We start from the raw sequence: 17,591 nt of genomic DNA on the forward strand, positions 1-17,591 counted from the left end.
TCTTGAGTTTGATCCCTTTTTGGGTGTTTGGATTTTTTTTAACATTCACATATTTCTTGGAATTATAAGAAATTAACTTTGTGCTTCTGAAGCGGGTTTGCCTTAATATAACACTGATGTATTTGTAAGGGGCATTTTTAAAGCTGTACTTTAAAAAATAATAATTCTTACATTTGTTTGAAGGTTTTTTGTTTGTTTGTTTTTGAGATGGAGGCTCACTCTGTCACCCAGGCTGGGGTGCAGTGGCATTGATCTTGGCTCACTGCAACTCTGCATCTGGAGTTCAAGTGATTCTTCTGCCTCAGCCTCCAGAGTAGCTGGGACGACAGACACCTGCCACCATGCCCAGCTAATTTTTTGTATTTTTAGTAGAGACAGGGTTTCACCGTGTTTGCCAGGATGGTCTCAAAGTCCTGACATCGTGATCCGCCCACCTCAGCCTCCCAAAGTGCTGGGATTAGAGGCGTGAGCCAGGAGGCCAACATGGTGAAACCCTATCTCTACTAAAAATACAAAATTAACCGGGAATGGTGGTGTGTGCCTGTAATCCCAGCTACTTGGGAGGCTGAGGCATGAGAATCACTTCAACCTGGAAGGCAGAGGTTGCAGTGAGCTGAGATAGCGCCACTGCACTCCAGCCTGGGGGTCAGTGAGACTCCATCTCAAAAAAAAAAAAAAAAAGAATAAGTCTTGTTTAGCTGTTACAAAATCCAGGCCAGACAAATCTAAACTTTAATCTCACACCCAGTTCCTAGATTAGTCCCTTCTCCAGCTCAGGTTCGGCCTAAGCCTCAGGGTTCCTTACTTGGTGGGCACCACCTGCTCACTTCCCCACCTTTGTTCCTGTTTTTCCTCTGCTGGCTCCTCCGGGGTTGGGTGTGTTCAGAGGCGGAGACAGGCTAAAGGTCTTTGGCTGTTAGGTTCTGTTGATGGGTGAGTTCCAGATACTAGCTTTCTCTTGTAGGATATTTCATTTATTTATCTATTAAAAATATTTATTTAGAACACACCATTCATGTGCCAGACCCTGTTCCAGGCACTGGGGATAGGGTGATAAATGAGATCAACAAAAATACCTGTCCACATTAAGCTCCTGTTTTAGGGAAGACAAAAAAGAAAGAAAATACACGTGTCCTTAGTACATTAGAAGGTTCCAAGTACTGTAGAGAAAAATAAAGTAGGTTGGACTCGGTGGCTCACGCCTGTAATCCCAGCACTTTGGAAGGCTGAGGTGGGAGGATTACTTGAGCTCAGAAATATGAGACCAGCCTGGGCAACATGGCAAATCCTGTCTCTACAAAAAAAAAAAAAAAAAATTAGCTGGGTATGGTGGCATGCACCTATAGTCCCAGCCACTGGGGAGGTTGAGGAGGGAGAATTGCTTCAGCCCAGGTGGTGAAGGTTGCAGTAAGCCGAGATCGTGCCATTGCACTCCAGCCAGGGTGACAGAGCCAGACCCTGTCTCAAAAAAAACGAAAGAACATGAAAAAAAGAAAGCAGAGATGGGGCAAGCAGGAGAGAGGGCTGGTGCTGGGGTCACAGGGGAGGGGCTGGGGATGCACGGGAGGGGCTGGGGATGCAAGCTTTCCTGAGTTCCCACAGTTCTCTGCCCCTCTCCTGTCTCATGGTGCAAGGGCCCCCTGGGGCTTGCGGTGGTTTTGCACCAACCTAATATCTTGTTCTTCCCAACAGACGGAGGCCCATGGAGGCTTCTCTGTCCTCCACGGGGAACAGCACTGGCCTAAACCTGCAGACACCATTGCAAAGGGAATTCAGGCAAACCTGCTGGTGAAGAATGATTCCAGCGTGGGGACAGAGGCTGACATTTCTTGCGTGGGTGATTTAATGTTGGGCCTCAATTTTTCACTGCCCCCGTAAGAGTATGACATAGCCACAACCTTGCCAGGGCCCGAGGGAGGGTGGATGGACTTATCCATCCCATAGGTGATGCTCGTGGCTGGGTGACTTGCTTCTGCCAACGAGGTTTTCACAGACACGGCACAAGCAGAAGCCTGGAATGTGTGGGCACTGCCAGGCCTACCCTCTGAGGCTCTTGATTTTCCCCATGAGATGTGCATGCCCCAGGGAATGGCGGCTCTGGCTGCATGATGAGAGGCGTGTGGAGCAGACATGGTTCCCATCCTAAGCCTGGAGTCAAGGTCAGACTAGATCAGCCTAAGCGCAGCCACGCCACGGGTGCAGGAGTGAAGAGCAAATGCTAACTGTCTATGGAATTGACTTTCAAAGGGGCGTGTCATGTGCCTCATGCCAGCAACAGAGAAGGCATTTCTCTGTCAGTCAGTTGGTAAATGATTATTGACAAACCATGTGCTGGGAAGGTGGAGAGATTTGAGTAGATTTGGCCTCTATTCTCATGACGCTTCCTTTCTAGAGGGGAGGGCAGATGATGGATAATAACTATAAATGATTCTAATAGGTTGGTGCAGCAGTCATTAAAAGTAATGGCAAAAAAAAAAAAAAAAAAAGAAACGGGGAGGAGCCGATGCTGCAGTTCATTAATAGTAATGGCAAAAACCGCGATGACTTGTGCACCAAGCTAACACAGTAACCACGGCTGTGCAAAATGTGGCGATGGGCGAGTTCCGAGTGCTAGGAGAGCATCTAGCTTCCCGGAGTCAGGAGACGGGGGTTGGCAACCTAACCAAGGTGAAGTCCAAGTGAGGGGTGTGGGCAGGGAGCGATATTTCAGTGGAGACTCCAAGGATGAATGGTATTCAGAGAGCAAACCCCGATAGAGAAGGTGTGTGTCTGTCACAGAGAAGAGGCTGTGCAAAAGCTGGCGGGGCGAGAGGACACCGTGTGTTCATCCACCTGAGGGGCGACCAGCAGGCTGGAGCTCAGCGGGTTGACAGGAGGATGCAGAGCCTGGGAAAGGCACCCCAGGCAGAGGGCACAGCAGGGCAAAGGCCTGGAGTCAGGCCTGAGCCTGTGTGTTTTGAGGAACAGACAGAGGACTGTCCGGCAGGAAGGGAACGGCACAGGGGAGAGACCTTAGGCCAGAGCTGAGGGCAGGGCAGAGGGCAGGGCTGTGCTGGGCACTGTGGGCTATGGATGGTGCTGGCATTTAAGAGGGGAGACCATAGACCAGGGCAGAGGGCAGGGCCGTGCTGGGCACTTCAGGCTGTGGATGGGAGCTGGCATTTATGCTCAGGTGATGGGAATATGTGAAAAGATTTTAAGGAGGGGAGTAAGAGTTGGGATGAATGTGTATTCTGGGAATCTCAACAAAGCAAATTCATAGTTGGAATTTTCATAAGATTTCTGCAAAGGCAGAGAGAAATAAGATCGTGACTACAGCTGTGTGATTATTTTATTTAAAAATATTACTAAGTTTTAAAACGTGATTTCAAATGGTGTGTTTCTGTTTCACATTGGACATAAGTAGATTGCAAGGCTAATGGAAAGTAGAAAAGTTAACTCCTGAACATAAAAGAGATATGGATTTGAAAACAAAACATTTATTCATTTACTTCCGCTGCAGATTTCTTGACTGCTGAATTTCATGAGAAGGGATTGTTCAGGGAGGGTCGTGGGGCTGAAGACCTGGAGAGGAGCTGGTGCTACCGCTGTTCAAATCTGAGGGTGGTGGAGATGGAGCCTTGGGGAGGAGCAGGTGCTGCTTTTAAGTCTATGAGAGTCATTGAGGTGGACGTCCAGGAAGGAGCCGGTGCTCCCACTGATGTCTTAGGTTGTGGAGCTGAAGACAACGAAGGAGCCAGTGTGGCTGTTCTGTGAGAGTCGTGGAGCTGGAGATCCAGGTGGGAGAGGTGTTCTAGCTCGGGGAGGAGCTGATGTTCTACCTTGAGGGCCCTGCAGCTGCAGACCCGGAGAGGAGCTGATGTTCTAGATTGAGGGTCTTGCACCTGAAGACTTGAGGAGGAGCTGATGTTCTAGATTGAGGGTCGTGCAGCTGGAGAGCTGGAGAGGAGCTTATGTTCTAGTTTGAGGGTCTTGCAACTGCAGACCTGGAGAGGAGCTGACGTTCTAGTTTGAGGGTCGAGCAGCTGCAGACCTGGAGAGGAACAGATGTACTAGATTGAAGGTTTTGCAGCTGCATACCTGGAGAGGAGCTGATGTTCTTGTTTGAGGGTCATGCAGCTGCAGACCTGGAGAGGAGCTGATGTTCTAGATTGAGGGTCTTGCAGCTGAAGACTTGAGGAGGAGCTGATGTTGTTCGCTTTGAGGGTCTTTCACTTGGACACTCAGGGAGGAACTGATGTTCTACATTTAGGGTCACAGAACTGGAGACCTGGAGAGAAGGTGATGTTCTAGTTTTAGAGTCTTGCAGCTGCAGACCCAGAAAGGAGCTGATGTTCTAGTTTGAGGGTCTTGCAGCTGCAGAGCTGGAGAGGAGCTGATGTTCTAATTTGAGGGTCGTGCTGCTGCAGACCTGGAAGGGAGCTGATGTTCTAGATTCAGAGTCGTGCAGCTGAAGACTTGGGAAGGAGCTGATGTTCGCGTTGAGGGTCTTTCAGGTGGAGACTCAGGGAGGAGCTGATAATATTGATTGAGGGTCATGGAGCTGGAGACCTGGACAGGAGATGATGTTCTAGTTAGTGGATCTTCCAGCTGCAGACCCAGGGAGGAGCTGATGTTCTACTGTTAGGTTCTTGCAGCTGCAGACCCAGAGAGGAGCGGATGTTCTAGATTGAGAGTCATGTAGCTGAAGACTCAGAGGAGCTGATGTTGTAGTTTGAGGGTCATGCAGTTGAGGACTCAGGGAGGAGCTAATGTTCGCGTTGAGGGTCTTTCAGCTCTTAGACTCAGGGAGGAGCTGATAATCTTGATTGAGAGTGATGGAGCTGTAGAAGTGTACAGGAGCTGATGTTCTAGTTACTGGATCTTCCAGCTGCAGAGCCAGGGAGGAGCTGATGTTCTACTGTTAGGTTTTTGCAGCCGCAGACCTGGAGAGGAGCTGAGGATCTACATTGAGGGTCATGCAGCTGAAGACTCGGGGAGGAGCTGATGTTGTACTTTGAGAGTCCAGCAGTTGAGGACTCGGGAGGAGCTCATGTAGTTCGCGTTGAGGGTCTTTCAGCTGGAGACTCAAGGAGGAGCTGATAATCTTGATTGAGGGTCATGGAGCTGGAGACCTGGACAGGAGCTGATGTTCTAGTCAGTGGATCTTCCAGCTGCAGACCCAGGGAGGAGCTGATGTTCTACTGTTAGGTTCTTGCAGCTGCAGACCCGGAGAGGAGGTGATGTTGTAGATTGAGGGTCATGCAGCTGAAGATTCAGGGAGGAACTGATGTTGTATTTAGATGTTCATGCAGTTAAGGACTTTGGGAGGAGCTGATGTTGTTCCCGTTGAGGGTCTTTCAGTTGGAGACTCAGGGAGGAGCTGATAAAGTTGATTGAGGGTCTGGAGCTGGAGACCCGGACAGGAGCTGATGTTCTAGTCAGTGGATCTTCCAGCTGCAGACCCAGGGAGGAGCTGATGTTCTACTGTTAGGTTCTTGCAGCTGCAGACCCGGAGAGGAGCTAATGTTCTAGATTGAGGTTCATGCAGCTGAAGACTCGTGGAGGAGCTGATGTTGTAGTTAGAGGTTCCTGCAGTTGAGGACTCCGGGAGGAGTTGATGTTGCTCGAGTTGATGGTCTTTCAGCTGGAGACTCAGGGAGGAGCTGATGATCTTGATTGAGTGTCATGGAGCTGGAGAGCCAGACAGGAGCTGATATTCTAGTCAGTGGATCTTCCAGCTGCAGACCCCAGGAGGAGCTGAGGTTCTACTGTTAGGTTCTTGCAGTTGCAGACTCGGAGAGGAGCTGATGTTCTAGATTGAGGGTCATGCAGCTGAAGGCTCGGGGAGGGGCTGATGTTCTAGTTAGAGTTTTGTGCTGTTGAGGACTCGTGGAGGAGTTGATGTTGTTTGCATAGAGGGTCTTTCAGCTGGAGACTCAGGGAGGAGCTGATAAGCTTGATTTAGGGTCATGGAGCTGGAAACCCGGACAGGAGCTGATGTTCTAGTCAGTGGATCTTCCAGCTGCAGACCCAGGGAGGAGCTGATGTTCTAGTGTTAGGTTCTTACAGCTGCAGACCTGGAGAGGAGCTGATGTTCTAGATTGAGGGTCATGCAGCTGAAGACTCCAGGAGGAGCAGATGTTGTAGTCAGAGGTTCATGCAGTTGAGGACTCAGGGAGGAGCTGATGTGGTTCGCCTTGTGGATGTTTCAGCTGGAGACTCAGGGAGGAGCTGGTAATCTTGATTGAAGGTCATGGAGCTGGAGACCCGGACAGGAGCTGATGTTCTAGTCAGTGGATCTTCCAGCTGCAGAGCTAAGGAGGAGCTGATATTCTACTGTTAGGTTCTTTCAGCTGCCCACCTGCAGAGGAGCTGATGTTCTAGATTGAGGGTCATGCAGCTGAAGACTCAGGGAGGAGCTGATGTTGTGGTTAGAGGTTCGTGCAGTTGAGGACTCGCGGAGGAGCTGATGTTGTTCTCGTTGAGGGTCTTTCAGCTGGAGACTCAAGGAGGAGCTGATAATCTTGATTGAGGGTCATCAAGATGGAGACCCGGACAGGCACTGACCTTCTTGTCAGTGGATCTTCCAGCTGCAGACCCAAGGAGGAGCTGATGTTCTACTGTTAGATTCTTTCAACTGAAGACCCGGAGAGGAGCTAATGTTCTAGATTGAGGGTCATGCAGCTGAAGATTCAGGGAGGAGCTGATCTTGTAGTTAGAGGTTCGTGCAGTTGTGTACTCGGAGAGGACCTGATGTTGTAGTTAGTGATTCGTGCATTTGAGGACTCGGGGAGGAGCTGATTTTGTTCCCTTAGAGGGTCTGTCAGCAGGAGACTCAGGGAGGAGCTGATAATCTTGATTGAGGGTCATGGAGCTGGAAACCCGGACAGGAGCTGATGTTCTAGTCAGTGGATCTTCCAGCTGCAGAGCCAGGGAGGAGCTGATGTTCTACTGTTAGGTTCTTGCAGCTGCAGACCCAGAGAGGAGCTGATGTTCTAGATTGAGGGTCATGTAGCTGAAGACTCGGGGAGGAGCTGATATTGTGGTTAGAGGTTCGTGCAGTTGAGGACTCGTGGAGGAGCTGATGTTGTTCTCATTGAGGGTCTTTTAGCTGGAGACTCAAGGAGGAGCTGATAATCTTGATTGAGGGTCATGTAGCTGGAGACTCGGACAGGAGCTGATGTTCTAGTCAGTGGATCTTCCAGCTGCGGACCTAAGGAGGATCTGATGTTCTACTGTTAGGTTTTTTCAGCTGCCCACCCACAGAGGAGCTGATGTTCTAGATTGAGGGTGATGCTGCTGAAAACTTGGGGAGGAGCTGATGTTGTTGTTAGAGGTTCATGCAGTTGAGGACTCGAGGAGGAGCTGATGTTGATCGCGTTGAGGGTTTTTCAGCTTGAGACTCAGGGAGGAGTTAATAATCTTGATTGAGGGTCATCGAGTTGGAGACCCGGACAGGAGCTGACCTTCTGGTCAGTGGATCTTCCAGCTGCAGACCTAAGGAGGAGCTGATGTTCTACTGTTAGGTTCTTTCAACTAAAGACCCAGAGAGGAGCTAATATTCTAGATTGAGGGTCATGCAGCTGAAGATTCGGGGAGGAGCTGATCTTGTAGTTAGAGGTTCGTGCAGTTGTGGACTCAGGGAGGAACTGAAGTTGTATTTAGTGATTCGTGCATTTGATGACTCGGGGAGGAGCTGATGTTGTTCCCTTAGAGGGTCTGTCAGCAGGAGACTCAGGGAGGAGCTGATAATCTTGATTGAGGGTCATGGAGCTGGAGACCCGGACAGGAGCTGATCTTCTAGTTGGTGGATCTTCCAGCTGCTCACCGAGGGAGGAGCTGATGTTGTTCTATTAGGTTCTTGCAGCTGCAGACCCGGAAAGGAGCTGATGTTCTAGATTGAGGGTCTTGCAGATGAATACTCGGGGAGGAGCTGATGTTGTAGTTAGATGTTCATGCTGTTGTGGATTCAGGGAGGAAGTGATATTCTTCACGTTGAGGGTCTTTCAGCTGGAGAGTCAGGGAGGAGCTGATAATATTCATTGAGGGTCATGGAGCTGGAGACCCGGACAGGAGCTGATGTTCTAGTCAGTGGATCTTCCAATTGCAGACCCAGGGAGGATCTGATGTTCTACTGTTAGGTTCTTGCAGCTGCATACCCGGAGAGGAGCTGATGTTCTAGATTGAGGGTCATGCAGCTGAAGACTCAGGGAGGAGCTGATGTTGTAGTTTGAGAGTCCTGCAGTTGAGGACTCGAGGAGGAGCTGATGTTGTTCGCGTTGAGGGTCTTTCAGCTGGAGACTCAGGGAGGAGCTGATGTTGTAGTTTGAGGGTCCTGCAGCTGAGGACTCGGGGAGGAGCTGATGTTGTTCGCGTTGAGGGTCTTTCAGCTGGAGACTCAGGGAGGAGCGATATTCTTGATTGAGGGTCACGGAGCTGGAGAGCCGGAGAGGAGCTGATGTTCTAGGTAGTGGATCTTCCAACTGCAGACCTGGAGAGGAGCTGATATTGTAGATTGAGGGTCGTGCAGCTGAAGTCTCGGGGAGGAGCTGGTGTTGTAGTTAGAGGTTCATGCAGTTGAGGACTCAGGGAGGAGCTGATGTTGTTGACATAGAGGGTCTTTCAGATGGAGACTCAGGGGGAGATGATAATCTTGATTGACCGACATGGAGCTGCAGACCTGGACAGGAGCTGATGTTCTAGTTAGTGGATCTTCCAGCTGCAGACCCAGAGAGGAGCTGATGGTCTAGTTTTAGGTTCTTGCAGCTGCAGACCCAGAGAGGAGCTGATGTTCTTGATTGATGGTTGTGCAGCTGAAGACAAGGAGGAGCTGATTTTGTAGTTTGAGTGTCATACAGTTGAGGACTCGGGGAGGAGCTGATGTTGTTGGCGTTGAGGGTCTTTCAGCTGGAGACCCAGAGAGGAGCTGATAATCTTGATTGAAGTTCATGGAGCTGGAGACCCGGACAGGAGCTGATGTTCTAGTCAGTGGATCTTCCAGCTGCGGACCTAAGGAGGATCTGATGTTCTGCTGTTAGGTTCTTTCAGCTGCCCACCCGCAGAGGAGCTGATGTTCTAGATTGAGGGTCATGCAGCTGAAGACTTGGGGAGGAGCTGATGTTGTATTTTGAGGGTCGTGCAGTTGAGGACTCAGGGAGGAGCTGATGTTGTTGGTGTTGAGGGTCTTTCAGCTGGAGACTCAGGGAGGAGCTGATAATCTTGAGTGAGGGTCATGGAGCTGGAGAGCCGGACAGGAGCTGATGTTCTAGTCAGTGGATCTTCCAGCTGCAGACCCACGGTGGAGCTGATGTTCTACTGTTTGGTTCTTGCAGCTGCAGACCTGAACAGGAGGTGATCTTCTAGATTGAGGGTCATGCAGCTTAAGACTCGAGGAGTTACTGATGTTGTAGTTTGAGGGTCGTGCAGTTGAGGACTCGGGGAGGAGTTGATGTTGTTCGCGTTGAGAGTCTTTCACCTAGAGACTCAGGGAGGAGCTGATATTCTTGATTGAGGGTCATGGAGCTGGAGAGCCGGACAGGAGCTGATGTTCTAGGTAGTGGATCTTCCAGCTGCAGACCCGGAGAGGAGCTGATATTGTAGATTGAGGGTTATGCAGCTGAAGACTCGGGGAGGAGCTGGTGTTGTAGTTAGAGGTTCGTGCAGTTGAGGACTCGGGGAGGAGCTGATGTTGTTGACGTTGAGGGTCTTTCAGATGGAGACTCAGGGGGAGATGATAATCTTGATTGACCGACATGGAGCTGCAGACCTGGACAGGAGCTGATGTTCTAGTTAGTGGATCTTCCAGCTGCAGACCCAGAGAGGAGCTGATGTTTTTGATTGATGGTCGTGCAGCTGAAGACAAGGAGGAGCTGATGTTGTAGTTTGAGTGTCGTACAGTTGAGGACTCGGGGAGGAGCTGATGTTGTTGGCATTGAGGGTCTTTCAGCTGGAGACTCAGAGAGGAGCTGATAATCTTGATTGAAGTTCATGGAGCTGGAGACCCGGACAGGAGCTGATGTTCTAGTCAGTGGATCTTCCAGCTGCGGACCTAAGGAGGAGCTGATGTTCTAGTCAGTGGATCTTCCAGCTGCGGACCTAAGGAGGATCTGATGTTCTACTGTTAGGTTCTTTCAGCTGCCCACCCGCAGAGGAGCTGATGTTCTAGATTGAGGGTCATGCAGCTGAAGACTTGGGGAGGAGCTGATGTTGTATTTTGAGGGTCGTGCAGTTGAGGACTCAGGGAGGAGCTGATGTTGTTGGCGTTGAGGGCCTTTCAGCTGGAGACTCAGGGAGGAGCTGATAATCTTGATTGAGGGTCATGGAGCTGGAGACCCGGACAGGAGCTGATGTTCTAGTCAGTGGATCTTCCAGCTGCAGACCCACGGTGGAGCTGATGTTCTACTGTTTGGTTCTTGCAGCTGCAGACCCGAACAGGAGGTGATCTTCTAGATTGAGGGTCATGCAGCTTAAGACTCGAGGAGTTACTGATGTTGTAGTTTGAGGGTCGTGCAGTTGAGGACTCAGGGAGGAGTTGATGTTGTTCACGTGGAGAGTCTTTCACCTAGAGACTCAGGGAGGAGCTGATATTCTTGATTGAGGGTCATGGAGCTGGAGAGCCGGACAGGAGCTGATGTTCTAGGTAGTGGATCTTCCAGCTGCAGACCCGGAGAGGAGCTGATATTGTAGATTGAGGGTTATGCAGCTGAAGACTCGGGGAGGAGCTGGTGTCCTGCTGTTAGGTTCTTGCAGCTGCATACCCGGAGAGGAGCTGATGTTCTAGATTGAGGGTCGTGCAGCTGAAGACTCGGGGAGGAGCTGGTGTTGTAGTTAGAGGTTCATGTAGTTGAGGACTCGGGGAGGAGCTGATGTTGTTGGCCTTGAGGGTCTTTCAGATGGAGACTCAGGGGGAGATGATAATCTTGATTGACGGACATGGAGCTGGGGACCAGGACAGGAGCTGATGTTCTAGTTAGTGGATCTTCCAGCTTCAGACCCAGAGAGGAGGTAATGTTCTAGTTTTAGGTTCTTGCAGCTGCAGACCCCGTGAGGAGCTGATGTTCTAGATTGAGGATCATGCTGCTGAAGACTCGGGGAGGATCTGATGTTTTAGTTTGAGGGTCGTGCAGTTCAGGACTCGAGGAGGAGATGATGTTGAGGGCTGTGCAGCTGGAGATCTGGCGGGGAGCTGATGTTCCGGTTTGTGTGCTGGGGAGCTGATTTTCCAGTTTGATGGCCGTGCACCTGGAGACCCAGGGAGGGACATGAAACTGGAACATCTGCTCCCCGCAGTGCCTCCAGCTGCATGGCTCCCAAACTGGAACATCTGTTCCCACCCGGGTCTCCAGCTGCATGGCCCTCAAACTGCACCATCGGCTACCCCCAAGTCTCCAGCTGCACGGCCCTCAAACTGGAACATCAGCTCCCCACCGGGTCTCCAGCTTCACGGCCCTCAAACTGGAACTTCAGCTCCCCACCGGGTATCCAGCTGCACGGCCCTCAAACTGGAACTTCAGCTCCCCACCGGGTATCCAGCTTCACGGCCCTCAGACTGGAACATCAGGTCCCCACCGGGTCTCCAGCTGCATGGCCCTCAAACTGGAACAGTTTGAACCCAGCGGGGAGCTGATGTTCTAGTTTGAGGGCCGTGCAGCTGGAGACCCGGCAGAGAGCTGATGTTCCCATTTGAGGGCTGTGCAGCTGGACACCCGGGGGGAAGCTGATGTTCCAGTTGTAGGGCCATGCTGCTGGAGACCCAGGGGTGGAGCTAATGTTCCAGTTTGAGGGCCATGCGGTTGATGATCTGGCGGGGAGCTGATGTTCAAGTTTGAGGTCTGTGCAGCTGGAGACCCACGGGGGAGCTGATGTTCCAGTTTGATGGCCGTGCAGCTGGAGACTCTGCTGGGAGCCGATGTTGCAATTTGAGGGCCATGCAGCTGGAGACCCAGTGGGGAGCTGATGTTCCAGTTTGAGGGCTATGCAGCTGGTGACCTGGCGGGGAGCTGATGTTCCAGTTTGAGGGCTGTGCACCTGGAGACCTGGCAGGGAGCCAATGTTCCAGTTTGAGGCCTGTGCAGCTGGATACCCGGTGGGGAGTTGATGTTCCAGTTTGAAGGCCGTGCATCTGGGGACCCAGTGGGGAGATGGTGTTGCAGGTTGAGGGCCGTGGAGCTGGAGACCCGGGGAGGAGCTGATGTTCCAGGTTGAGGCGGTGCAGCTGGAGACCCAGGGGGGAACTGATGTTGCAGTTTGAGGGCCGTGCAGCTGGATACCCTGTGGGGAGCTGATGTTCTTGTTTGAGAGCCGTGCAGCTGGAGATCTGGTGGGGAGCTGATGTTCCAGTTTGAGGGCCGTGCAGCTGGATACCCGGCAGGGAGCCGATGTTCCAGTTTGAGGGCCGTGCAGCTGGAGACCCGGGGAAGGAGGTCATGTCCGAATTCGAGTGCCGTGCAGCTGGAGACCCGGGGAAGGAGGTCATGTCCGAATTCGAGTGCCGTGCAGCTGGATACCTGGTGGGGAGCTGATGTTCCCGTTTGAGGGCCATGCAGTTGGATACCCGGTGGGGAGCTGATGTTCCAGTTTGAGGGCCGTGCAGCTGGAGACCCTGTGGGGAGCTGATGTTACTGTTTGAGAGCCATGCAGCTGGAGATCTGGCAGGGAGCTGATGTTCCAGTTTGAGGGCCATGCAGCTGGAGACCTGGCGGGGAGCTGATGTTCTGGTTTGAGGGCCATGCAGCTGGAGACCTGGGGAAGGAGGTCATGTCTGAATTTGAGGGCCGTGCAGCTCGATACCCAGCGGGCAGCTGATGTTCCAGTTTGAGGGCCATGCAGCTGGAGACCTGGTGGGGAGCTGATGTTGCAATTTGAGGGCCGTGCCGCTGGAGACCCTGTGGGGAGCTGATGTTCCTGTTTGAGGGCCTGGGAGCTGATGTTCCAGTTTAAGGCCATCCAGCTGGAGACCCGGTGGGGAGCCGATGTTTCAGTTTGAGGGCCATGCATCTGGAGACCTGGTTGGGAGCTGATGTCACAGATTGAGGGCCGTGGAGCTGGAGACCTGGGCGGGGAGCTGATGTTCCAGTTTGAGGGCTGTGAAGCTGGAGACCCGGGGTGGAACTGATGTTGCAGTTTGAGGGCCATGCAGCTGGATACCTGGCTGGGAGCTGAAGTTGCAGTTTGAGGGCTGTGCACCTGGAGCCCGGGGTGGAGCTGATATTCCAGTTTGAGGGCCGTGCAGCTGGAGATTTGGTGGGGAGCTGATGTTCCAGTTTGAGGGCCATGCAGCTGGAGACCCGGTGGGGAGCTCATGTTCCAGTTTGCAGGCCGTGCAGCTGGAGACCCAGCGGGGAGCTGATGTTCCAGTTTGAGGGCCGTGCAGCTGGAGATCTGGTGGGGAGCTGATGTTCCAGTTTGAGGGCCCTGCATCTGGAGACCCATGGGGATCTGATGTTCCAGTTTGAGCGTGGTGCAGCTGGTGACCCAGGTGGGAGCTGATGTCCTAGTTTTAGGGCCGTGTAGCTGGAGACCCGGGGAGGAGCTGACGTTCCCGTTCGAGGGCTGTGCACCTGGAGACCTGGGGAGGAGCTGATGTTGTTCTAATTTGAGTGGAGCTGGAGATCCAGGGATGAGATGGTCCTGCGGTTCAAATATGAGGGTCCTGGAGCTGGAATCTATGTGAGGAGCCAATGCCGCCTCTGATGTCTTTGATTGTGGAGCTGGAAACTCGCGGAGGAGCTGGTATTGGTGTTTCTAGTTGAGAGTCGTGGTATTTCCAGGGTTTCACAAAGGCCAGATTTTATTTCGGTTACTTAGAAGAGAAAGAAAATGTCTTCTGAATGAGGTGAACTAATCATTACCAATAGAAAAAGTATCCACTGTATTCATCTCTTATTGAAACAGAAAAATATAACATTTCCCCCCTTAGAATAATGTATATATATATAACTTAAAGTTCCATCGTATGTAGCCGAACAATAAAATCTGGAAACCAGCATGAAACCCCATCATTCACATGTTAAAATGCTGAAACTATGACCAAAATATGAAAACTGCTAGAGCTATCAGAAAGACACAAGACAAAAAGCTTCTTGCATATGTATAAATTAAATGTGATAATCTCAAAAAACTGTTCAAAATTATAATTACTTTCCAGTTTAAAAACTTCAATCCTAAATTAAAAAAAAAGAATCTATACACAAACCACTGATTTGCCCAGAACAAAAAAAGAAAGAAAGAAAGAAAAATCAGCAGTAAGGTAAGCAGGACCCAGAGGAGCTGTTATTCACAGTTCTTACATGTACAACTCTTTCAGGAATTATTCATAAAGTACTTTATTTTACAACCTGCTTTTCTTGTAAAACTGAAGGTCTACTTTTTTACATAAAAGTTTTATACGGTGTTAAAACCAGAACTGTATGTAAAATACTGCATCTAAATGTTTCTAAATAATCTTGTTCCATTGGTTCATCGGTGACTTCTGCGGGTTCGTCATCATTTTCCATGGATGATTCTGAAAGAATCTCTCCAGTTTCACTGGAATTGGATCCTGCTAATTCTTCTGTTTCACAGCAGTCAGAAGAACCACTACTTTCAGGGCCTTCGTTTTCATTACCTTCAGAATGTAGTAAATCTTTCCGAGCTTGAGACACATCAGATTCCTCCATCTGATTATTTTCCTCAGAAGTCTCTTCATTCACAGTTGAGGCATCATCAGATTCTTTCTCTTGATTTTTTCTTTCTGGGATCATTTCTCTTGATGTCATAAAAGACTCTAAAAATAAGCAAATGTTGTACTTAAATTTTATTTTCAAAATTCCTCCACAGTTAAGTTTCATGAATTCGGATGTTCTATAGTTCAAATCACATCCCCTGAAATTCAGCGGCAGCTACATACAGGTGGGAGAGAAGCCCAGCGTCGGCATTACAAGGAGTTCCATGATGTACAATTCTTTCATGAAAACAATGAATGCAAGAATTTGAGGATCTCCTTACTCCTCCCTTTTACGGATGGTCTCTCAATACCTTCTTCTTCCTCTTCATCCTCTTCTTCATCCTCTTCCATACGCACTGCCGGGTACACCGACTTTCTTTATCTTTATCCTGAGATGAAGATGATGCTTCTGTTTCTTCTACCATAACTGAAGAAACTTCGCTACAAGTCCATTGACTGGCTGTTTCTCTGACTTTGTCTTTTTTGTCAAACCTGAGTCTTTTTACCTCATGCCCCTCAGTTTCCACAGCATCTTCATCTGGATGTTTATTTTTCAAAGGGCTCACTGAGGAGACTTCTGATTCAGATGTTGAAGTGTCACTGTGATTTTTCTCTTCATTTTGCTGCAAATGTGCCTCTTTGCTGTCTGTGCTCTCAGGCGACCCATTTGTTGTCATGGGGGCTGACAAAGAAACCTTTGGTCGATTAAGTGGCCTGGGTGTCCCAGGCCCATTTATATTAGACCTCTCAGTATAGCTTGATGCATTTCCAGGAAACATAACACCATTCATTCGATTTATACTATTCGGATTGTTTTTTTCTGAAGAAGGATAAACACAGCTAACAACCATCACGTTCTTTTCTACTCCTCTGAGAAATTTGTCTGTTCCTGTATAGTTTCTCCTTGGATCTGTTAACAATTTACATAGTCGCTGAATAGTAAAAGGGATACCGTTAAATCCAGTGACAATTTTCAGTATTCTTTCCTTTGTTTCATCAAAGGGAATATATTCCACATTAGGGTTGGGAGGACCTCTTGGCTCAGGAGCTGAAGTTCTGAAATCGTCCATCACTTTCTCCAGTTTGAAAATAAAATAGCCTTTAAATTGGGACCACTGAATCTGTTTCTCCAGTCTTGGCTACATGACAAAGAAACCGATCCAGGACAGGACAAACTTTCTTTTTCCCCCTCTTCTCAAAGTCTTCCAGCGCCTCCTGGAGCCTCTTGACCTCCATGGCTTCCTGGAGTCCCTCACAGCCTCCGCCTCCCTCCGCGGGTCTCTTGGGGACCGGAACTCTTCCCCCTACCCCCCCACGTCCTCCCACTCCCTCCCACACACTCCAGCTCGCAGGCCAAGTGGGGTGGGGGGGAACGAAGGGAGCCAGGGAAACGTGTGAGAGAGGGAGACCGACAGAGTGAGCACCTCCCCCAAGCCACTACCACCAACCCTCCAACATGGCGCCTGGCACGTCACCCTAAAAAGTTATTTCTTGGAGAAGTGATGGATGACAGAGATTAATCTCAGAGTTACTATTAATGGAGAAACTTAGAACTTACCATTTTTCCTGTGAGGTTTTGGTGCTGATACTGCTATTCTGTGAGTTCTGGCAATTGAGTCCGGTCGCACAGCCTGGTGATGCAGCAGGTGTCACAGAAGGACCCTGTCCCAGCTGGTCCTGCTCCACTGCTATGATGGTGTGGCCTCTGATCTGTGACCGTGTCTTGAGGGGAGACCAGGCCCTTGATCACAAGTGTATCCATGGTGAGGTTCCGTGGATGGAAGCTCATGGATGTTCCTTCCTGATGTTCATCTGCCACCTTGCTATTTAAATGCATCTTGTTTATAACTGTCTTCCAAATATTGAATAGAAATAAAGCATTTGTACAGTATGGGTAAGGTATTAAGAATATTGACACATTGGACACACAGGACCTCCACCAGGTTTAGGGAGTAGAAACTGAAGAGACATAACTTTGGATGCTCCCTGGAGGCCCTGCCTGAGTCCCTGTCCCTTCCCTTCTCCTATGGAGGGAATCACTTCCTGCTTTAGTCTTTATTATTCCCACACTTTCCTTCATAGTAAGTTTCTTTCACCGTGATGTGTACATCCCTGAAAAATATGCCATTTCATTTTGGAACTTTGTTTTGTTTTTGAGGCAGGGTCTTGCTCTGTTGCCTTGGCTGTAGTTTTGAACTTTGATGTGAGGAAATTCTCCTGTGTGACTGCTCCTACACTGCATGGCTCTGAGCGTCTGCTCTATATCTAGTTTTGTCCTCCATTCCCTCCCTGAGACCCACCCACACTGACATGGTTCATTTTCATTGCTGCGTGATCTCCCGTCGTCTGAGGGGAACATGGGAAATGTCTTCATCTTCCTGTGGATGAGTGTTTGGCCAGGTGGGAGCCCTGAGGACTGTGTTTTGTTGGGAACGTTCTTGAGCATTTCTTTTGTACACAAGTGCAAGTTTCTTCTGGTCAGTAGCTTTCAAATTTTAAAATTTCATCCCAGGTAAGAAATGTAATTTTCCTCATAACCCACAACACACACTCTTTCATATACAAGCATAACAGAAATACACTTCACAACCATTCTTAGCAGTGCCTGGTGTTCCTGTTTCTCTCCATTCTCCCCAACAATGACATGGATTGCATTGTGGGATTTTTGCCCATCTGGTGGGTGTCACGTGATATGTCCCCCTGTTAGGCTGAGCCCCTTTTCATGTTTTCATTAGCCATTCCTCCACATTTCCTCTTCTGTGGAGGGCCGGTACAGCTCTTTTGCCCAGTTTCTGTTAAGTTGTTTCAATTTTTGCACTTTTCCTTTATTATTCGTATTACTATGTTTTTGAGACAGAGTCTCACTCTGTCACCCAGGCTGGAGTGCAGTGGCGCAATCTCAGCT

General features: G+C 49.8%; 3 protein-coding genes across 3 annotated transcripts; all 3 read right to left on the reverse strand.

Annotated features, from left to right (window-relative positions):
* Nucleotides 1–11,538: 11,538 nt before the first annotated feature.
* LOC129032979 (uncharacterized) lies at nucleotides 11,539–12,457 on the reverse strand. Its single transcript, XM_054480875.1, has 2 exons — nucleotides 12,346–12,457; nucleotides 11,539–12,215 (listed from the first exon to the last, which is right to left on the reverse strand). Exons 1-2 carry the CDS (start codon nucleotides 12,455–12,457, stop codon nucleotides 11,539–11,541), a joined length of 789 nt encoding a protein of 262 aa, XP_054336850.1.
* LOC129032981 (uncharacterized) lies at nucleotides 12,454–14,185 on the reverse strand. The gene has a single exon (XM_054480876.1). The coding sequence runs from the start codon at nucleotides 13,411–13,413 to the stop codon at nucleotides 12,454–12,456; it is 960 nt and encodes a 319-aa protein (XP_054336851.1). The 5' UTR covers nucleotides 13,414–14,185.
* A 441-nt stretch (nucleotides 14,186–14,626) lies between these two features.
* Nucleotides 14,627–16,430, reverse strand: LOC129032717 (serine/threonine-protein phosphatase 4 regulatory subunit 2-like). The gene is made up of 2 exons (XM_054480432.2): nucleotides 14,998–16,430; nucleotides 14,627–14,746 (listed from the first exon to the last, which is right to left on the reverse strand). The coding sequence occupies exons 1-2, from the start codon at nucleotides 15,754–15,756 to the stop codon at nucleotides 14,735–14,737; spliced, it is 771 nt and encodes a 256-aa protein (XP_054336407.1). The 5' UTR covers nucleotides 15,757–16,430; the 3' UTR covers nucleotides 14,627–14,734.
* Nucleotides 16,431–17,591: the final 1,161 nt, after the last annotated feature.

The sequence above is a fragment of the Pongo pygmaeus genome, chromosome 2, assembly GCF_028885625.2.
Source record: "Pongo pygmaeus isolate AG05252 chromosome 2, NHGRI_mPonPyg2-v2.0_pri, whole genome shotgun sequence".
In the NCBI taxonomy this organism is placed as follows: domain Eukaryota; kingdom Metazoa; phylum Chordata; class Mammalia; order Primates; family Hominidae; genus Pongo; species Pongo pygmaeus.